Here is a 23,470-nt window from a genome sequence, read left to right as displayed (position 1 = left end):
CTCTTAACAGCATTCCCTTAGCTTCTGCAATCCAATTATTTCTTTGTTCTCATCTTATTTGTCTCTCTTCTTCTGAGTACTTTTTGCAGATTCTACAGTAATTGCCTATTTGATTTTCTAGAACTTAAGTTCCATGAAGACAGGGACGGTAGTAGGCATAATAATTGCCCACCAAAGATGTCCAAGTCCTTATTAATAACCAGAAGCTATGAAAATGTTGCTGGACATGGTAAAAGGGACTCTACAGATATGATTAAGTCAAGGATCTTGAGATAGGGAGCTTATCCTGAATTATCTGGGTGGGCCTGAAGTAATCATTATGAGGTTCCTTATAAGTGAAAGAAGAAGGCAGGTTAGTCAGAGAGAGATTTGAAGATGCTACACTGCTGGCTTTGAAGATGGAGCTATAGGCCCATGAGCTAAGGAATGTAAGCAGCCTCTAGAAGGTAGAAAAAGCAAGGAAATGGATTCTCCCCTAGAGCTTCCTGAGGAAGCACAACCCTGCCAATACTTTGACTTAAACCCAGTGAAGTCTATTTCAGACTTCTGACCTCCAGAATTGTCAAACAGTAACTTTGTGTTGTTGTTGTATGTGTGTTTGTTTAAATTTTTTTTTTTGTAGAGACAGAGTTTTCCTATGTTGCCCAGGCTGGTCTCAAACTCCTGACCTCAAGTAATCTTCCCACCTCAGCCTCCCAAAGTGCTGGGATTACAGGCATGAGCCACTGCGCCTCGCCTAATTTGTGGTGTTTAAAGCCACTAAGTTTGTGGTAGTTTGTTACAGTATTCATAGGGAACTAGTACAGAGACCACACCATGTTTGTTTGTTCATAGTTGTATTCTTAGTACCACAATATTTGCTGAATGAATACAAGGGGCAAAGTTATTAACCATCTGTAATAGAATGGTAGCAAAGTAAATATAAGGAATTAAAATTACATTTAATTGTACCTAAGATGGTGTTTAAGTAACATTATTTTACATACTGCTAAAAAAGAAAAAATGCTGCCAATTAAGCAATGGCATAATACCTTATCACTTGGAATATTTATTTACTTAATTAATTTTTTTGGAGACAGAGTTTAGCTCTTATCGTCCAGGCTGGAGTGCGGTGGCACGATATTGGCTCACCGCAACCTTCCCCTCCCAGGTTAAAGCGATTCTCCTGCCTCAACCTCCCGAACAGCTGGGAATAGAGGCGCCTGCCACCACACCTGGCTAATTTTTGTATTTTTAGTAGTGACGGGGTTTTACCATGTTGGCCTGACTGGTCTCAAACTCCTGACTTCAGGTGATCCGCCTGCCTTGACCTCCCAAGTTGCTGGGATTACAGGCGTGAGCCACCATGTCCAGCCTGGAATATTTATCTTATGCATATTTTTAAAGCTATTTATAGCTCATTCAGATTTATCATATATCACTCTTGTGCATATATGAAAAGAAAATAAGAAAAAGTTATTTCTATAATTTCTTCAGAGTCCAATTCTTCTAAATATTTTGCATTATTTATTGACTCATGGTGTGATGCACTGAAAAAGATACATTGTTTATGTAGTATTGCTGACAAAACTGTCTAACCTGAATCTAATCATGAAAAAATAATCAAATTCAAGTTGAGGGTCATTCCACAAACAACTAGCCTTAACTTTTGAAAAGTGACATTGTTACGACACACACAAAAGGCTGAGGAACTGTTCTGTTTTAAAGGAAACTAAAAAGAACAACTAAATACCATACATGACCCTGACTGGATCTCTACTAAAAATACAAAAATTAGCCAGGCATGGTGGCATGTGCCTGTAATCCCAGTTACTCAGGAGGCTGAGGCAGGAGAACTGCTTGAACCCAGAGGGTGGAGGTTGCAGTGAGCTGAGATTGTGCCACTGCACTCCAGCCTGGGTGACAGAGCAAGACTCTATCTCAAAAAAAAAAAAGAAAAAGAAAAGAAAAAAAAGAATGCATAGTCCTTGAGGGAGAGTCCCAGGAGATCCAAGAGAACAGCAATTGCAGTACAGAGCTCCATCACGCAGGCTGGAGTGCAGTGGCGGGATCTCGGCTCACTACAACCTCCGTCTCCTGGGTTCAAGCAATTCTCCTTGCCTCAGCCTCCCGAGTAGCTCGAATTACAGGCCTATGCCACCACACCTGGCTAATTTTTGTATTTTTAGTAGAGATGGGATTTCGCCACGTTGGCCAGGCTGGTCTCGAACTCCTGACCTCAGGTGATCCACCTGCCTCGGCCTCCCAAAATGCTGGGATTACAGGCATGAGCCACCGCACCCAGCCTGTGGTTCTTTTAAATAAATATAACTGAAATGTGAACCAAGATTACCAAATTTTTTCAAGAATAAAATCTACAGATAAAACTTTCGTGAGTTATTTATAGATTCAGCATATGTTATTCATTAATGTAGTTAAAAATGTATTTTGTCAAATCATGACATGAAATAGATATTCCAATATAGTCTACACTATTTTTAACTTATAAAGTAAGTGTGATTTGACTGACTGGTTTGTCAGTGAGCCTTGATACCACCAGTTAAGTTATATGGTGGTCACTTTACATAAATTCAATGACCTAACAGAGCTCATTTCAGCAGCAAATATACGGTGACCTAATAAGTCTGCAGCCGGGGTAAAAAAAAAATATTTAAAACATATTCTAAAAAATCATTATCATAAGTGTAATAAAAGTAACAGTATTTTAATTTTCCCTAATTTTTCTCAGTATACCAGGTTAAACAAGTGCCTTTAAGTGAGGATTTTTGTTTGTTTGTTTTGAGACAGAGTCTCGCTCTGTCACCCACGCTGGAGTGCAGTGGCACAACCTCAGCTCACTGCAACCTCTGCCTCCCGGATTCAAGCAATTCTCATGCCTCAGCCTCCTGAGTAGCTAGGATTACAGGCATGCGCCTCCACGCCCAGGTAATTTTTGTATTTTTAGTAGAGACAGAATTTTGCCATGTTGGCAAGGCTGGTCTCAAATTCCTGGCCTCAAGTGATCCGCCTGCCTCAGTGTCCCAGAGTGCTAGGGTTATAGGCATGAGCCACCGCACTCAGCCTGAAGATATAATTTTAATATTTTTTTTTCTTTTTTTAAAAGTCTAGTGTAGGCTGGGTGCAGTGGCTCATACATAAACCCAGCACTTTGGGAGGCTGAGGTGGAAGGATCACTTGAGCCCAGGAGTTCAAGATCAGCCTGGGCAACATAGTGAAACCTTGTCTCAAAACAAAAAACACAAAATAAAATTTAGCCTAAAATGTCAGTAATTGATATTTTGACTAGTCTCAATAAAGGCTTTTGGGATACTTTATAGAAACTGAGAAAGTGAACAATTCTAATGATTGGTAACAAAATGTTTTTGCATCTCAAGTAGTTAACAGTCTTCTGTATTCAATAAAGCTAAAGGAGAATCTAATTGAGTTACTGAGATAATTGAACCATCATTCTCAGCAAACTGTTCACAAGAACAAAAAACCAAACACTGCATGTTCTCACTCATAGGTGGGAACTGAACAATGAGAACACTTGGACACAGGAAGGGGAACATCACACACGGGGGCCTGTCGTGGGGTGGGGGAAGGGGGGAGGGATAGCATTAGGAGATATACCTAATGTAAATGACAAGTTAATGGATGCAGCACACCAACATGGCACATGTATACATATGTAACAAACCTGCACGTTGTGCACATGTACCCTAGAACTTAGTATAATTTAAAAAAAAAACAAAAAAAGTTGATTGAAAATTTATATATGCCCAACCAAAAAAAAAATTTGTTTTGTTTTTTTCATTTATGTAGTTTCTCTAATATATTTGTTTTGATCAGTTATACTAATAATTGTAATAACACAAATTAGAAAAAAACGTTTAATATTTAGAATATTATGTATATCAGAAATAAAGCTAATTTTTAATTTTTTATTAATTTATATATTTGTAGCAGAAGTATAATGAGATTACCAAAAGACTTTTGGGCAGAAAAGTGTTACATTAGAATAAAATTCTGTGAGAGAAATGAAATAAAATATAGTAGTCCTCCACTTTCCCCAGTTTTGCTTTCTGAAGTTTCAGTTTCCTATAGTCAACAGTGGTCTGAAAATATTAAATGGCAAGTTCCAGAAATAAACAAGTCATAAGTTTTAAATTGCATGCTGTTCTAAATAGGGTGGTAAAATCTGGAGTGGTCCTGCTCCGTCCTGCCAAGGAGGGGAATCATCCCTCTATCCAGTGTAACCATGCTGTATATGCTACCCACCTGCCTAGCAGCCATCTCGGTTATAAGATCAACTGTTGTGGTATTGTAGAGCTTGTGTTCGAGTAACGCTTCTTTCACCTAAATTGTTAGAATAGTGTTATAATTGTTCTACTTTATTATTAGTTATTGCTGTTTATGTCTTATTGTGCCTAATTAATAAATTTTATCATAGGTATGTATGTATAGAAAAAACATAGTATATATAGGATTCTGCACTATCTGCAGTTTCAGGACAAGTACAAAACCCTATATAGGCCAGGCAGGGTGGCTCACACCTGTAATCCCAGCACTTTGGGAGGCCGAGGCGGGTGGATCGCCTGAGGTCAGGAGTTCGAGACTAGCCTGGTCAACACAGTGAAACCCCGTCTCTACTAAAAATACAAAAAATCAGCTGGGCATCGTGGTGGGCGCCTGTAATCCCAGCTACTTGGGAGGCTGAGGCAGAAGAATTGCTTGAACCCAGAAGGTGGAGGGTGCAGTGAGCCAAGATCATGCCATTGCATGCCAGCCTGGGCAACAAGAGCGAAACCCCGTCTCAAAAACAAAAACAAAAAACAAAAAAAAACAAATCTATATATTCCACTTGGTGTCTTGGAATATATCCCCTGAGGATAAGCGGGGACTGCTGTATATGGCTATTACCAAAAAGACAAAACATAAGTGTTGGTGAGGTTGTTGAAAAAAAAACTTGCACACTGTTTATAGGAATGTAAATTAGTACAGCTATTATAGAAAACTGTATGGAAGTTCTTCAAAAAAAAACTAAAAATAGAATTACTATATGGTCCAGCAACCTCACTTCTGGCTATTACCCAAAAGACTTGAAATCGGTATATCAAAAAGATACCTGCACTCCCATGTTCATTACAGCACTACTCAAAATAGCCAAGTTAAGGAATCAACATAAGTGTCCCTCAACAGATGAATGGGATGAGAGAGTGTGTGTATGTATACAAAAGAATACTGTTCAGCCTTAACAAAGGAAGAAATTATGTCGTTTGGGACAACATGGATGGAACTGGAGAACATTATGCTAACTGAAATAAGGCAAAAAACAGAAAAGCAAATATTGCAAGTTCTCACTTAAATGTGTAATCTAAAACCGCTGAACTCATAGAAGCAAAGAGTAGAATGGTGGTTACCAGAGGCTTGGGGGTGGGGAAGACGATAATCAAAGAGTACAAAAAGCTCCAGTTAGAAAGGAGGAGTAACTTTAATTTTTTTGAGACAGGGTCTCTATCGCCCAGGCACAATTTCGGCTTACTACAGCCTCAAGAGCCTGAACTCTAGCGATCTTTCCACCTCAGCCTCTTGAGTAGCTGGGACTACAGGTGCACACCACCACACCTGGCTAATTTTTTATTATTTGCAGAGATGAGGTCTCACTGTGTTGCTCAGGCTGGTCTTAAAACTCCTGGGCTCAAGCGATCTTCCCACTTTGGCCTCCCAAATGCTGGGATTACATGCCTGGGATTACAGGCATGAGCCACCATGCCTGGCCTGTTTTTTGTTGTTGTTGTTGTTGTTTTTTTGAGATCTATTACACAACATGGCAAATACAACTAATAATTGAGTTCTGTACATTTCACAGTCACTCAGAGAGTAAATCTCAAATTACTCTCATTACAAAAAATGTCAGATATTTCAGATGTTGGGCAGGTTAATTACTTTGTTTTAATTATACAACGTTATATTAAAAAAATCATAATATCAGCCAGGCACAGTAGGTCACACTTGTAATCCCAGCACTATGGGAGACCAATGCAGGCAGGTCACTTGAGCCAGGAGTTCAAGATAAGCCTGGGAAACAGTGCCCTGTCTTAACACAAAATACAGAAAATTAGCCAAGCATGGTGGCTTGTGCCTGCAGTCCCAGCTACCTGGGAGGCTGAGGTGGAAGAATCACCAGGGACCAGGGGACCAGGAGGTCGAGGCTATAGTAAGTCATGATCACGCCATTGTACTCTAGCCTGGGTGACAGAGTGAGACCCTGTCTCAAAAAAATAAAAATAAAAAAAGAAATACAAGTTCAGAGAAAAAGCAAAAATGTAAAATATTAATGAAGAGCTTGTTAATATATTTTTCTTTAAATGGACTATGATATATGTAAATTCATTACAGTATTTAAACTCCACTACAGACTTCTTTTCTTTTTTTTGAGACAGGCTCTTGCTGTGTTGTGCAGGCTGGAATGCAGTGGTCCAATCCTAGCTCACTGCTGTCTGGGAGTCCTGGGCTTAAGCGATCTTCCTGCCTCAATCTCCCAAAGTGCTGGGATTTACAGGTATGAGACACTGTGCCCAGCCTGGGGACACTTTTTTTTTTTTTTTTTTTTTGAGACAGAGTTTTGCTCTTGTTGCCCAGGCTGGAGTGCAGTGGCACGATCTTGGCTCACTGCAACCTCCGCCTCCCAGATTCAAGCGATTCTCCTGCCTCAGCCTCCTGAGTAGCTGGGATAACAGGCGCGTGCCACCATGCCTGGCTAATTTTTGTATTTTCAGTAGAGACGAGGTTTCACCATGTTGGTCAGGCTGGTCTCGAACTCCTGAATATGGAATCTGCCCGCCTAGGCCTCCCAAAGTGCTGGGATTACAGGCATGAGCCACCATGCCCGGCATGCCTGGGGACATTTTTAGAAAACTATAAGATGTCAACATTTAACCAGTGCTAAAAACTTAAATTATTTACAAGTAAACTTACGATGAAAAACTTAAAACTTCAACTTAAACATGTGAAGGGGATACAAGGTGTTCTTACAATTCATTCACAGAATACCTGAGTAAGAGAGTTTAAAGACTCTTTGCTCAAATCTAACTTTCTCTATAAGGACTATCTTACGATCTTTTCAAATACTACAACCTGCCCCACCCTAAACCTAGCACTTTCCCCCTTTATTATCTCACACTTTTCTACAGCACTTATCTTTTAATATAACATGATTTACTTATTTGTTTGTTTTTTATTGTCTGTTTCTTTCTTCTAAACTTCTAAACTGTTTCTTTCTTCTAAAATGTAAGGACAGAAATCATTTTGTTCACTGAGGTATTTCAAGTGCCTAGAACAATGCCTGACATAAGAGCACAATAAATATTTGTTGAGTAAACAAACGTAGAAATGAACATGCAACAGAACAAAGTAACTTGTACCAGACAGCCACCCTATAGAAAGGTCTAACATTCTTCTATTTTAAGGCAAAGGTGAGAAGATGAAAGTTCTGTAACTTCTAGTTAAAAATGGTAATTGAACATCACATCTTTCTTTGTTCTCCTGCAAAATCCAACTAAAAATACAGTAAAGAAAAAATAAATATTAACCCACAAGGACTACAAGAATGAAAAATTATACAGTAGATAGTTAATAGTATTTTAGAAATTGTAAATTAAATAAGTGTAGAATGTTAAAACTAAAATATCTACAGAGGAGGAAGCCAATAATCAGCAAGCCAATTCAGCTGTAAAACCCCGAAGGCTCAGAAGCTGAAGTTGTCAGGTACCTGTCAAATGGAGAAATAGAGCTAAAAATAGGATTGGATGAAAGTCTGTATAAGGAGCAAATCCCCTCCCCTATCCTTTAGGGACAGGTACCTATCCTTCCCTTAACCTGGTAGAACATAGGAGGTTTACTCTCTAGAGGCACAGTCATGGAAAAGAGGGTTAGGAAGAGGGGGACAAGGCATCACACTGATATCAGGGCATGAGATAAAAGTTTATAAATTGCATGGTGAAATCTCCCGCAGCTCCCCCAGAAAGCTGGCAGCCTCAAGTACATATAAGCTCCTGGCAAGAGATGGAAAGATTCTTCACTGGGTAAATTGATAAGCCCAAGAAAAACAGACATAGAAATACAGACATTTGGGAGCTAATACAACATAGGATATTTTGATAAAGAGTGTAGATAAAATGCTTATATTCAAAAAACAGATTGAAACAAATACTTACATAACCAACATCAGGTCTGTAGCATGTGTATGCCCCTAAAATACTATGTAAGACATCATGATATGGACCACCCTTAGGAGAGAAAAATGAAATTTGAAACTGTACAAATAATTGTCTCTAAGTTAATTTTCATATAACATGTTAATAAACTGTAGCATTTCCTAAATGACTAGTTTTAGCATATTTAATAAAAAATATTATAAATGTACTCTGCCAAGATGTTTTCCAAATTATTAATAAGAAATATTTAATACTGCAGATGGGTGCGGTGGCTCATGCCTGTAATCCCAGCACTTTAGGAGGTCGAGATGGGCAGGTCACTTGAGGCCAGGAGTTTGAGACCAGCTTGGCTAACATGGTGAAACCCCATCTCTACTACAAATACAAAAATTAGCTGGGCATGGTGTCATATGCCTGTAATTCCAGCTACTCGGGTGGCTGAGGCACAAGAATCGCTTGAACTCAGGAGGCAGTGGTTGCACTGAGCCAGGATTGTGCCACTGCACTCCAGCCTGGGCAACAGAGTGAGAATCTCTCTCAAAAAAAAAAAAAAAAAAAAAAAAAAGAAATATTTAGTACTAAATAACAACAACAACAAAAGGCCAAATAAACTTACTTGATGGATACAAGCGATATAATTTGTCAACAGTTTTAAAATCTTCTAGATTTGGTATAAGGGTATGATGAATACACACTGTTTCATTTTATGTAATACAGCATCAGCAGAAAAAAACCATCAAGCTAAACTAAACTGTGTTAATAATTTTAATCTTAATGGTAAAAATTTTTATCTCATTTTATTTTTATCAATCTAAAGATAGAAGAATTCCACGTATAAAGACTTGAATCAGCTGGGTGTGGTGGCACATGCCTGTAATCCCATAATCCCAGCTACGCAGGAGGCTGAGGCAGGAGGATTGCTTGAGCCTAGGAGTTTGAGTCCAGCCTGGGCAACACAGCAAGACCTGATCTCAAATTTAAAAAGAAATAAAAATAAAGACATGAGTCAAAGATAAAGTATATCTAATGTAGTCATTTCTCTTTTCATAAGGTATAAGCAACTTCATAATAGCCTATGTACAAAGAAAACCATTTCTTCCTATTTTAAAGATAATTCTGAAAATTTTTAAGTTTTGTGAAAAGTTCTTTATACTTTAACAATTTACTAGGCCAAAATATTAAGAATTCATATACCTTACAAAATAAAAAGCAAAATAAATTCACTGTAATAAAATTCATCAAGTGCCTACTACATAAAAGGTATTAAATGCTTTGCTAACTATAATCTATTTTGGTCAGTGGAATAAAATAATAGAAATTCCTTTATAATTTTATAACTAGTTTTAGACTTTTTATATAGGGTCCCCAATTTCTATAGTTTTGCCTTTTTTAAAGTAATAGCTATTCATTTAAAGAATCTGTTGCCTTGGATATTGATAGATTTTTTTTTAAGTAATTAGAAGCTGGTTAGAAACCCTCACCTTCTGAAAGATGTAGAGAGATGGAAATGTACGGGATATGTCCAACTTAATTAATTCCAGACTGGCCTCTCGATCAGCAACAGATACACCTGCATTTACCAAGCAGATACAATTTAAATGATCACTTGGCTCTAACAAGTCCAATTTTATAAATACAGAATGATCACACAGCATGTGTTATTTAAGTTAAAAGCTGAATAATCAAGAAATTATAAGAAATGTCACATAGCTTTTGTTAGAACTTGTTATTCTCTTGTACAAACAAAATAGCTATACATTTATCAGAAAGTTATATGGTAAATGATTTCTAATTCCAGTTTTTACAGAAGATAGGGGCAGACCATCATTTCCATGGTAACAACTAGGAAAAAAAATTACAAATATCACATTTAAAAAATCATCAGAGAGCTATGGACACAGAGAGATCAATAGGATTTAAATTCCAGAAAACTAAGAGTCTTTCCTTGGTGAGTAGACACCAGTGTCCATTTTTCTCCCTAGGGGTATCTGCCAGGTCTAGGTATGGGCTTAGGATCGAGCTCACCAAAAACAAAGTCACTCTAGTTGGAGGAAAAGAAACCAGAAGAGCTACACAGGGCCAAATAAAACTGACGTGATAGACAGGAATCTGGAGGAGCCCTGAATGTGGATCTGGTTTTCCCTATGGGACTTTTCTGAATGCAGAAGGCTGGGCTAGAAATGCAGAATAAAATCATCCAAAGTCACAAGGTCTTGAGAGGGCATATCATTGGAGGGAGATACCTGTAGTCAAAATAGAACACTTTGGGCCGGGTGTAGTGGCTCATGCCTGTAATCCCAGCACTTTGGGAGGCCGAGGCAGGTGGATCACCTGAGGTCAGGAGTTCGAGACCAGCCTGACCAACACGGTGAAACCGTCTCTACTAAAAATTAGCCGGGCATGGTGGAGTGCACCTGTAATCCCAGCTACTCAGGGGACTGAGGCAGGAGAATTGCTTGAACCTGGGAGGCAGAGATTGCAGTGAGCCAAGATCGTGCCACTGCACTCCAGCCTGGGCGACAGAGTGAGCGTCTCAAAAAAAAAAAAAAAACAAAACACTTTTTCCCATCAAGAAATTTGAAACTCAAGATAAACTAAGTCTATCTAAAGCTACAACCTTGCCCCAACCTAGATCAATTAATGGTTGAATTGACGTGATAAGCCCTTAATCGAACTGCCTAACAGGAAAGAGCAGCTTCCTCTGCAGGGGAAACCTCAGCTTTGGTTTCTACATTCTTTTTATATACAATGTCTGGCATACAATTTAAACATTTAAGATATACAAAGAAGCAGAAAATGTGACTTACAACCACTTTAAAGGGGAAATAAGGGGAAAAACAGCCGACAGAGGCAGACCTGCAGATGATGCAGTATTGGAATTAACAGGCAATGACACTATTATAAATATGTTAAAGAAAATATCTGGCTGATATGCGCTAGAGAAAAAAATAATAATAAATTTTAAAAAGAAAATAGAGGAAAAGATGGAGGAAGGAACATGGGATGGGAAGATGAATTTCAACAGAGAAACAGAATGTATAAGAAGAACCAAGTGAACATTCTACAATTACAAAGCATATCTGAAATTAAAAGCCCATTACACAGATTTAGATTTAATAGCAGACTAGATAAACCAGAAGAAAGGATTAGTGAATTTGATGATGGATCAATAAAAATCAATGAAACTGAAGCAGAGAAAGAGAGAGAGAGAGAGAGAAAGAATTGGCCAGGCACAGTGGTTCATGCCTGCAATCCCAGCACTTTGGAAGGCCAAGGCAGGATTGCTTGAGGCCAGGAGTTTGAGACTAGCCAGGGAAACATAGAGAGACCCCATCCCTATATGATGAATTAAAATTTTTTTTCAATTATATAAAATTATATCTATCCCCCACCAAAAAAAGAAAAAAAAAAGAGAGAGTGTAAGAGGCTTGTGAAACACTGTTAAATGGTCTACTATACATGTAATTGGAGTCCAGAAAGAAAACAAGCAAGAAAGGGCAGAAGCAATATTTAAAAAGACAATGACCAAAAAGTTAAATGACACATGCAAATTATACATATCCAGGAAATAAGAAAACAGTAATTTATGTAGACACTGCTTCTGACTAGAACTCTTCATTACATTCAATTAATTTCTACTGAAGTGCAATTTTCACCATTTATTCTTTTTCTTTGGAGATGAAGTCTGATACCCAGGCTGGAGTGCAATGGCGTGATCTCAGCTCACTGTAACCTCTGCCTCCCAGGTTCAAGACATTCTCCCTGCCTCAGCCTCCCAAGTAGCTGGGATTGCAGGCACCTGCCACCACGCCCGGCTAATTTTTGTTTCTTTTAGTAGAGATGGGGTTTCGCCATGTTGTCCAGGCTGGTTTCAAACTCCTGACCTCAGGTGATCCACCTGCCTTGGCCCCGCAAAGCGCCAGGATTACAGGTGTAAGCCATCTGCCCAGCCTCACCATTATTGAAAAAATATTTCAGAAGTGAATACTTATAATTTTAATTCTCATAATTTCAATGCTTCATAAAAATGAGTCAAAAATGATGAAATAGCTGCTGTCTGCCAGTATAAACTTCTTTACCTTTTACGTACTTTTAGTTCTCCACAAATAGCTGACATAGCTAAGAGGTCTTAGGATGATACTTACATGAACTTTTCTGTAAATCAAGTCTTTTTTCTAGCCTTGTTTACTGAAAGGGTTAATATTAAATAAGATGATATATGTAAAGCGATTACTACAGCTTCTGATACATGCTCAGTATCTGAATTTTCATCCTAAAATTCTTATTTAAAAAAAGAAATCACACCTTCTGTATCATTCTCTGAACTTGTTTCACTGAAACTTTTCCACCGTTCTTTTGCTCTTGAGAGGAAGATTTCATAAAGTTCTGGGGGGTGGGGGGAGAACAAAAATGTATGAATAATAGGAAAGAAATATATTTGCAAATTTTAATTTTTACTCTTTACCTATTACAGGTCAGGTCTCTCTGATGTAGCAAGCATCAAAAAAGTGGCAAATCTAAGTACTTGATTCTACCAAAACTATTCATTATATACCCAGAAAGAAAGTAAATAAAATTACTGCAGAGTAATCATCCATACAGAATGTACATATGAGGCAGAAAGAGACGCTTCTGCTAAGAAGTATCATTGCGGAACAGCAGGAAAAAATGATTTTTGGAGTCAGTCAGACCTAGATTCAAATTCTGGCTCTGCCATTTACTATCTGAGGGACTTCAAGAAAGTTATTTAGCTACCCTGGAACTCAGCTTTCTTTACGTGTAAACCAGAGAAAAACAACACCTACTCATAGGGTTACTGATGATTAAATAAGATAATATATGTAAAGCTCCTGGCACCTCATAGCACTTCAATAGATGCTCGATCTTGCTTTCTATCACTACTGAAACTGGTTTCTCCATTATGATATTGCTATCTAAAGCTACTTATATTTCACACAGACTTGGTGTGTGTCACCAACAAACAAAATCTCCACCCCTATCTTTTTAATTTAAGTGCCTAGTCACTGCACTCCCATATGCAGGGTCTCATAAAAACTTCAGGACAGGAAAGATTTCAAAAGTTTTCTCAATTCCCAAATTTTTTTGGTCTTTATTTTGTAACTAACTATTGCAGATATTTGAAACTACATAAAAATAGGACATTTCAGGGACAGAAGAATAGAAAAAATATGTCTCGCCCAAACACCAAAGTTTATATATTGTCCAAAATAAGTTTTTTGCTTCAATTAATTCTTTTTAAAATTTTATTCATTTTTAAAGGTAATGCAAGAACATGGTTTTAAAAAATTTCAAGAAGTAGGCCGGGCATGGTGGCTCATGCCTGTAATCCCAGCACTTTGGGAGGCCGAGGCGGGTGGAACACCTGAGGTCAGGAGTTTGAGACCAGTCTGGCCAACATGGTGAAACCCTGTCTCTACTAAAAATACAAAAAATTTAGCTGGGCATGGTGGTGCATGCCTGTAATCCCAGATACTTGGGAGGCTGAGGCAGGAGAATCACTTGAGCCTGGGAGGCAGAGGTTGCTGTGAGCAGAGATCGCACCACTGCACTCCAGTCTGGGCAACAAAGCGAGACTCCGTTTAAAAAAAAAAAAAAATTTCAAAAAGTACAAAATAGTATAGAGAGAAAAATAAATCTCCTTTCCTCAATGCAAGTGTGGTTATCAGAGCTCTAATTCTTCCAAGAATGAAAATATGCATGCACAAGCATATACATAAATATATAATCCTTTTTAAAAAAATTAAAGTGGCAACATGTTTCATGCACTGGTCTGTATCTTACTTTGTTATATTAGAGGTTGTTCCACGTTAGTAGATATAGATCTGCTTTTGTTTCTTTTAAACAACTGCATAATTTTCCAAAGTAATGACTATACCATAACGAGTATTCTTATATTGCCAAGAAGCATATCATTATCAAATATCTGACTAGATATATTTCAAACAGACTCTTACTATTCTAATCTTTTCTCCCTTCTATTTACTTTTCATTATTACTAATGGTTTGGAAAGATTAAAAAAAAAAAAACTTTGAATTCCTATTCTTCTTCTTCTTATTTTTTGAGACAGGGTCTTTCTCTGTTGCCCAGACTGGAGTGCAGTGGTGTGACCTCAGCTCATTGCAAACTCCCCCTCCCGGGTTCAAGCAATTCTCAGCCTCCTGAGTAGCTGGGATTACTGGCATGCACCACCACATCCAGTTAATTTTTTGTATTTTCAGTACAGTCAGGGTTTCACCATGTTGGCCAGGCTGGTCTTGAACTCCTGGCCTCATGTGATCCACCTGCCTCGGCCTCCCAAAGTGCTAGGATTATAGGCGTAAGCCACCACACCAGGCAAAATTCCTATTATTTATGCCTGGCTCCATCAGTGATTTCATAGAAGAGATTAATATAAGGTTAAAATTTATACATATAATTATTTGGGGGTTACTGGGTATAAAATTGTAAGTTTTTTTTAAAAAATTCAAACTGGTTCTAAGACAGTCAGCTTCAATATTATACCCAAATTTTAAAACTATCTAAAAAAAAGGGGGCTCATCAGACAAACCCATCAGTTTTATAAGTCATAAAATTGATCTAATAATAAAAATGTGGTAATGCACTTCAAAACATCAAAGGACATCTCTCCAGTAAGATTTACAGTTAAGAAGACCTGCATCTCAGTTCAATTTGATGTTTGGGTCCTCATGTCACACTTACTTTGCTTTGAATCTGCAAAGGGAGAGTTTGAAGCAGGCTTAAAGATGATACTTTGGACTTGAACAGAGAATACTTTGATTTCAGTGTATATTTTGCTTTCTGATTTTGTGACAATTATGATATTATCCATACTCTCAGCAAAATGCACTTTCACTATCGTTTTATATTATCACAAATAACTGTTAGAACAATCCTTTCATATTCTTACCCCTATTTTACAGGTGAAGAAAAACTAAGATTTCTAGATGTTAAGTAATATGCCCAAGGTCACAAACCTAATATATATGGTGGAACCAAGATTTGAACCATATTTGACTGACTTTAGAGCCCTTACTCTTAGCTACTATTCTCTAATGATTATAAATTTCATGACTAAAACAAGTCAAATTACTAAAGCCATTCAAAAGTAAACAAGATTAACAAAAATAAATGTACTTCAATCCAATTTTAGCATCTTTTCCGCACTAATAAAAAAGAAGAGAATAAACACACATTCCATTCTTGAATACATAAATGTTTAGTGAAGAAAATCAAAAATTATGTTGGAAATAAATGACTCAGCTATGTTACAAAACTACAAACTTCAAGCTAAAAACGAACCTTTTGATTATAGTATCACAAAACATTAACACCAATTTAACCAATATTTTAATGTCTAAGTTATCAAGATAACTCAGATTCTAAAGCCAGTTATCAATAAAAATTGCAAACAAAACTTCATATAACCATCAATACCTCATTACCTGTTTGCAAAATTGATTCTTAAGACTTTAAACAATTACAGTATGTTCAAAAATTCTTATTATGGATTTAGAAAATCTAATTGAAAGTTCTGACTATAATTTAAAAACATTCAATCTGTTCCAAACTCAGAAAGCAAAAGTAATCTCTGTTTATATTTGGAGAGAACAGTTAAGTCATATAAAATCTAACTTTTTCTAAGTTAAATAAAAACTTAATTCTTCCTTTAAATTCTATTCTAAAAGTTTTTAAGTTCTTTGAAAATAACATGTTGGCTGGGCACAGTGGCTCATGCCTGTAATCCCAGCACTTTGGGAGGCCGAGGTGGGCCTATCACTGGAGGTCAAGAGTTCGAGACCAGCCTGGCCAACATGGCGAAACCCCATCTCTACTAAAAATACAAAAATTAGTCAGTGTGGTGGCAGGCCCCTGTAATCTCAGCTACTTGGGAGGCTGAGGCAGGGACAACTGCTTGAACCCAGGAGGCGGGGGTTGCAGTGACCTGAGAGAGCACCACTGCACTCCAGCCTCAGCGACAGAGCAAGACTCCATCTCATAAATAAATAAATAAAATAATATGTTTATTACAGGAGACTTGTGAAAATCAAATTTTAAAATCATACATAATCATAATATCCAAAGTTGGCACTGCTTTTCAGACAAAGGGTAAACATTTAATTTTTGTTATAATTCTGTCCAATTATATATAATGCTGATTGCTGCAATGAACATTTTTGTAGAAAAGCTTTTGCATCCAATCCTGGCTATTTCCTCAGAGTAAATTCTTAGAACTGAAACAAACAGTCAAAGGTTATTTGTTTGAGACCTTTGGTAAATATTTATGAATGATTTTCAGTCATCCTCGTACGGGTAATTCTCATTCATTTTAATCTCTTTTGAGGGATGAAAAACAGTACTTGGATGTTAACATATATGTCTTTTTTATAGAATGGCAGGAAAAAATATATCTTTGATTTGGCTATCTCAAGGAAAACGGTTAAATAAATTATAGTACAGCCAAATTGTGGAATACAATGTAGCTATAGTACATATGAGGCAGACTTGTATGTACTAACATAGAAGATGTTCAAGATAGATTATAGTGTGAAGAAAGAAAGCCACAGAATAACCTATGGCATAAATTGTGGGTGAAAAAATAAAAAAGAAAAGCTTTAAAATTGATCATATGTAGATGCACACTTTATGTACATAGAAAAAAGACCAGAAAGAATATACACCAAATTGCTAACAGTGTTTACAGTAGGATCAAGAATAGCGGGCCGGGCGCGGTGGCTCACGCCTGTAATCCCAGCACTTTGGGAGGCCGAGGCGGGTGGATCACGAGGTCAGGAGATCGAGACCATCCTGGCTAACACGGTGAAACCCCGTCTCTACTAAAAATACTAAAAATTAGCCGGGCGTGGTGGCGGGCGCCTGTAGTCCCAGCTACTCGGGAGGCTGAGGCAGGAGCCAGGCTGAGGCAGGCGTGAACCCAGGAGGCGGAGCTTGCAGTGAGCCGAGATCGCGCCACTGCACTCCAGCCTGGGCGACAGAGCGAGACTCCGTCTCAAAAAAAAAAAAAAAAAAAGAATAGCGGTTCAGGTGGAAGAGCAGACACTTGTACCTTCTCATTACTTTAACTTTTTCCAATAAATATAAAAAGAAAAAATTTAGAAGTAACAGTGACAATATATTATTTCTAGTATTAAAGTCCTTAAGTCTTTATGTGGTGCCATTGTCTAGCATTAACATTATCATTTAGACCAATTTAGCACATTTTATTATTAACTATTTATTTATTTAGAGACAGGGTCTCACTCTGTCACCCAGGCTGGAGTGCAGTGGCACAATCACAGCTCATTGCACCTCCTGAGCTCAAGCGATCCTCCCACCTCACCCTTTCGAGTGGTGTGACCACATGCGGGCTGCCTGGCTAATTCTGAGATTTTTTTTGTAGAGACGGGGTCTCGCTATGTTGCCCAGGCTGGTCTCAAACTCCTGGGCTCAAGAGATCTATCCGCCTCAGCCTCCTGAAGTGCTGGGATTACAGACATGAGCCACCATGCCTGGCCTATAAACTATTTTACTTTCCTCTATTTGATATTATTCTAATTTTATCTAATTTTAAAAATTTATTTATTTATTTATTCTATTTTATTTTTGAGATGGAGTTTCACTCTTGTTGCCCAGGCTGGAGTGCAATGGCGCAATCTCGGCTCACTGCAACCTTCGCCTCCTGGGTTCAAGCGATTCTCCTGCCTCAGCCTCCCGAGTAGCTGGGATTACAGACATGTGCCACCATGCCCGGCTAATTTTGTATTTTTAGTAGAGACGGGATTTCTCCATGTTGGTCAGGCTGGTCTCAAATTCCCGACCTCAGTTGATCCACCCGCGTTGGCCTCCCAAAGTGCTGGGATTACAGGCGTGAGCCACCATGCCTGGCCAAATTATTTATTTATTAATTTAGAGACAGAGTCATGCTCTGTAGCCCTGTTTGGAGTGCTGCGGCACAATCATAGCTCACTGTAAGCTTAAACTCCTGGGCTCAAGCAATCCTCCCATCTAAACCTCCCAAGTAGCTAGGACTACAGGCATGAGCCACCATGTCCAGCTTAATTTTTTAAAAATTCATCAAAACTACTCAGCAAGCCAGGCACGGTGGCTCACACCTGTAATCCCAGCACTTTGGGAGGCTGAGGCAAGCGGATCACTTGAGGCCAGGAGTTTGAGACCAGCCTGGCCAGCATGGCAAAACCCCATCTCTACTAAAAATACAAAAAATTAGCCAGGCGTGGTGGTACACACCTGTAGTCCCAGCTACTCAGGAGGCTGAGGCAGGGGGATCGCTTGAACCCGGGAGGCAGAGGTTACAGTGAGCCGAGACTGCGCCACTGCACTCCAGCACGGCAACAGAGCAAGACTCCATCTCAAAAACAAAAACAAAAAAACTACTCTACATTTTGCTCCTATCCACCAAAGTTTAAGAAACTTAAGAAAATAATATAACTCTTTGAAAGTCTTATTTCTTCTTCTGTTCTTTAAAGGTTTTTTTTTCTTTTTTTGAGACAGAGTCTCGCTCTGTAGCCCAGGCTGGAGTGCAGTGGCTTGATCTCGGCTCACCGCAACCTCTGCCTCCCAGGTTCAAGCAATTCTCCTGCCTCAGCCTCCCAGCGCACGCCGCCACGTCTGACTAATTTTTCGTATTTCAGTAGAGAAGGGGTTTCACCGTGTTGCCCAGGCTGGTCTCGAAATCCCGAGCTCAGGCAATCCACCTGCCTTGGCCTCCCAAAGTGCTGGGATTACAGGCATGAGCCACCATGCCTGGCTAAAGTTTTTTCTTTATGCAGCTAATCAAGTTATAAACTTTAAAATTATTTATTTATTTATTTATTCATTCATTCATTCATCTATTCATTCATTCATTTGAGACAGAGTCTCGCTCTTTTGCCCAGGCTGGAGTGCACAGGCATGATCTCGGCTCACTGCAGCCTCTGCCTCCTGGGTTCAAGTGATTCTTCCACCTCAGCCTCCCGAGTAGCTAGGATTACAGGCATGTGTCACCACGCCCAGCTAATTTTTGTATTTTTACTAGAGACAGGGTTTCGCTATGTTGGCCGGGCTGGTCTTGAACTCCTGACTTCAGGTGATCCACTTGCCTTGGCCTCCCAAAGTGCTGGGATTACAGGCATGAGCCACTGCGCCCGGCCTAAACTTTTTAAATTAAAAAAAAAATCCCAAAATGACTGGTTTAGGTAAAGAAGGAGGAAAAGAAACTTTTAGCCTTCCTCCAGTATTTATGTTTTCTGTATAAAAGTGGAGCCTTTTCATAATTGACTATTTTCTTTTTTCTTATATATACTTATTATCCACTGCCAAGTAGAATCCCAGAAGTTTTTGATATTTGAATGCCAAGATTATTGATAGTTGTGAACTAAAGGTAAAACCATAAATCTTTATATAAAATGTAATAATTTATTAAATCATAACAGGTTTTGGGGGGATGAAGCATGCTTTTAAAATGACATTATATATGATAAAGGCCATTTATTTTAATGGTCACTATACTAATCTGCTATGTAACTCTGTAGATGGCTATTTGTACATGTGGGAGTAACTGAATGTAGAATACAAACCAGGAGTGATATTTAGTTCATTTCCTACAGCTAGACTCCAAACTTTCCCACGGACACTAGGGGGCAATCCCTGCCACCACAATTCTCGAACTCTTCTTGTACTACGCCTAGAATTAAAGGAGGAGAAAAAAGGAGAAAGTTACTTTTTATACCAAAAACACTAGTTGCATGATGGATTATCTTTAGTCTATGGCCAAGTGATCAAATCATTTTTAGGACTATAGAGAATTAAGTACGTAATGCATTCTTTTCTTTGAGTTCATGCTTGCAGGCAACAACAGCCTACAAGATGTATAGGATCCCAAAGGGGCAACAGTAATCTAAAGGGAACTGCGTTTTATAAATGTCAATGAGAGAATCAGAAATATGCAGTCAATTATTTAAAAAACAAAATAAAAGGGACATAAAAATGTATCACCAATTCAGCACCAAAAACAAAACAACCAAGAATCTACAGTGGGTAAGGCCCTAGTTTTTGAGAAGCAGTAAAGTCTGCTAAAAAAAACTGTCAGCTTTAAAGTCAGATAGATCTGAGATCCAATCTAGTTTAACCATTAATTAAATGTATAACCTTGGGCAAATCACTTAACCTCTCTGACCTTGAGTTTCCTTATAAGATAAATGGGAGTAAAAATACATACACTTTATAAAAGTTCTAAGAATCAAATGCAATTACTTATGTAAAGTGCCTCAGATAATATGTCACACTGTGCCAATATTCAACAAATTCCCAATGTACAAACTACAGTAAGCATTGCAGAAGATATCCCCAACCCTCCAGTCGAGAGGGAAGATAAGGCATATTTTAAAATGTTATGTAAAAAGGCAATAAGAAAGAAATTCTGTCACTTGCAATAACACAGATGAACCTGTAGGATATTGTGCCACGTGAAATAAACCAGGCACAGAAAAATCAACACATAACCTCACTTATATGTGGAATCCAAAAAAGTCAATCTCATAAAAGTAGGGGGTAGAATGGTGGTTATGGCTGGGGAGCGGGGAGTAAAGTGAATGGAGAAAGGTGAGATGTTGATCAAAGGGTACAAAGTTCCATTAGAAGAAATAAATGTTAGTGACCTATTACATAGAATGGTGACCATAATAAATAATAATGAACTGTATGTTTCAAAATTGCTAAATGAGCAGATTTTAAATGTTTTACCACAAAATACTGAGAAGTACGTGAGCTGATGGATGTGTTAATTAGCTTGATTTAATCATTCCATAATGTAAACATATACCAAAACATCACATTGCACCAGGCAGGTGGCTCACACCTGTAATCCTAGCACTTTGAGAGGCCAAGGCAGGCAGATTGCTTGAACCCAAAAGTTCGAGACCAGCCTGGGCAACACAGTGAGACCCCATATCTATAAAAAAATACAAAACTTAGCTGGACATGTTGGCACATACCTGTAGTCCCAGCTACTCAGGAGGCTGAGGCAGGAGGATCACCTGAGCCCAGGGAGGTCGGGGTTGCGGTGAGCCTTGATCTTGCCACTACACCCCAGCCTGGGCAACAGAGTGAGACCTCATCTTGAAAAAAAAAAAAAAAACCCCTCAAAAAACACATCACGGTAGGGTGCAGTGGCTCACACCTATAATTCCAGCACTTTGGGAAGTCAAGGCAGGCTGATCACTTGAGGCCAGGAGTTTGAGACTAGCCTGGCCAATATGGTGAAGCCCTGTTTCTACTAAATATACAAAACAATTAGCCAGGTATGGTGGCGGATGCCTGTAGTCCCTGCTACTAGGGAGACTAAGGCATAAGAATCGTCTGAATCCAGGAAGTAGAGGTTGCAGTGAGCTGAGATCGCGCCACTGCACTCCAGCCTGGGTGACAGAGGGAGACTGCCTCAAAACAAAACAAAAACAAAAAAAAAAACAAATCACACTGTACCACATAAATATATACAATTATTATTTATCATTAAAAAGATGCTGGCAAAATAACTTAAAAATGAATAAATAAATAAATGCTAAGGCAAGATAAGTATATTAGTCTCAAAGTATGATGATGGGACATTTACATAAGGGAAAGATCATACATATTTCCTTGATTATGAGATAAGCACTTTAAAAATCATTTTAATATTAATAAGTGCATCTTCTAATGCATTTATATATTTAATATTCTCTTTCCAAATAACTGCTATTACATCAATAGTGCATCTTACAATTGATGGTATGTTAGCATTAAGAAAATACAGTAACTAGGCCGGGCACGGTGGCTCACGCCTGTAATCTCAGCACTTTGGGAGGCTGAGGCAGGCAGATCACAAGGTCAGGAGATTGAGACCATCCTGTGAATGGTGAAACCCCGTCTCTACTAAAAATACAAAAAATTAGCAGGGCGTGGTGGCGAGTGCCTGTAGTCCCAGCTACTCGGGAGGCTGAGGGGGAGAATGGCATGAACCTGGGAGGCGGAGCTTGCAGTGAGCCGAGATTGTGCCACTGCACTCTAGCCTGGGCAACACAGCGAGACTCTGTCTCAGAAAAAAAAAAAAAAGAAAGAAAATACAGTAACCAAAGACATTAAAAGTTTCATAAATCAATTAGCATTTCAGTTGGGTCCCAAAGGATAGGTAAGATTTAGCAGACACCACAGTGAAACCCCATCTCCACTAAAAATACAAAAAAAAAAATAAAATTAGCCAGGCGCGGTGGCAGGCGCCTGTAGTCCCAGCTACTCGGGAGGCTGAGGCCAGAGAATGGTGTGAACCCGGGAGGCGGAGCTTGCAGTGAGCGGAGACCATGCCACTGCACTCCAGCCTGGGTGACAGAGCGAGACTCCGTCTCAAAAAAAAAAAAAAATATTTAGCAGACACAGAGGATGGTCAGTAAGGGAAGTAGGTGGTAGACACTGAGGGATTTATAAAAGCAAAGGCACAGATGCAAATATGGAAATTTTCAGGCATTAATTAATAGTATAATTTAGCCAAAGCATAAAATACATGCTGGAAATAATAAAAATACAGAATCAGAAACATGAGATCTCAGCACACCAGCATGGCACATGTATACATATGTAACTAACCTGCATATTGTGCACATGTACCCTAAAACTTAAAGTATAATAATAATAAATTTAAAAAAAAAAGAAACATGAGATCTTCAGAGACAAATGGGAATTTAGGAAAAGTCTGCTTACTTACATTACTTCCCAATTGGGCAGTATTTCATTGATCCAAATTACCATTGCACTTGCAATATTTTCTTCCTGCTTAAATCGTTCTTTCATGATTCTTTTTCTTTTATGTGCTTCCTTAATTTCTGTTTTAAACGAGTAAAAATTATTTCAATACAAATAAGCTAGATCAAAATCCTCTTCTCCATTTACCTAAACTCTACAAAATAGACTTTCTCAAAAAGAATATTATCGTAAGAGGAAGGAAGGAAATAAGGGAGGGAGGGGCAGGGAAAGAAAGGGAGGGAAAAAGTGAAAGTAAATGAACTTGATTAACATAATTTTCTATTCTTTGTTTTCTCTTTTTTTAGAGATGGGTCTCGCCACGTTGCTCAGGTGGCCTTGAACTCCTGGACTTAAATAAATCCTCATATCTCAACTTCCTGAACAGCTTGGACTACACATGTGTGCCACCATGCCCAGTTACTAACATAATTTTAAAATAACATCTCCTGTTCTACTATAAAAGTAAGTGGAATAAAAGGTC

General features: G+C 38.5%; 1 protein-coding gene across 4 annotated transcripts in view; it reads right to left on the bottom strand.

Moving 5' to 3' along the window:
• The window catches only part of TBC1D12 (TBC1 domain family member 12), a 131,044-nt gene that overhangs the window by 15,628 nt on the left and 91,946 nt on the right, over window positions 1-23,470 (bottom strand). For 3 of the 4 annotated variants that reach the window (XM_031015655.3, XM_055352521.2, XM_063710328.1), the window contains 5 exons: window positions 22,952-23,069; window positions 19,794-19,900; window positions 12,504-12,584; window positions 9,680-9,768; window positions 8,199-8,270 (listed from right to left, as the gene is read on the bottom strand). In XM_031015655.3, the coding sequence (XP_030871515.3) occupies window positions 8,199-8,270; window positions 9,680-9,768; window positions 12,504-12,584; window positions 19,794-19,900; window positions 22,952-23,069 (467 nt within the window). Of the gene's footprint in view, window positions 1-4,260; window positions 4,339-8,198; window positions 8,271-9,679; window positions 9,769-12,503; window positions 12,585-19,793; window positions 19,901-22,951; window positions 23,070-23,470 lie in introns of all 4 variants that reach the window. The other variant, XM_055352519.2, reaches the window with a different exon arrangement.

This window comes from Gorilla gorilla, chromosome 8 (genome assembly GCF_029281585.2).
Source record: "Gorilla gorilla gorilla isolate KB3781 chromosome 8, NHGRI_mGorGor1-v2.1_pri, whole genome shotgun sequence".
NCBI classification, from domain to species: domain Eukaryota; kingdom Metazoa; phylum Chordata; class Mammalia; order Primates; family Hominidae; genus Gorilla; species Gorilla gorilla.
Note: the sequence above shows the minus strand (reverse complement) of the source record. Positions and strands in the feature narration are given on the sequence as shown.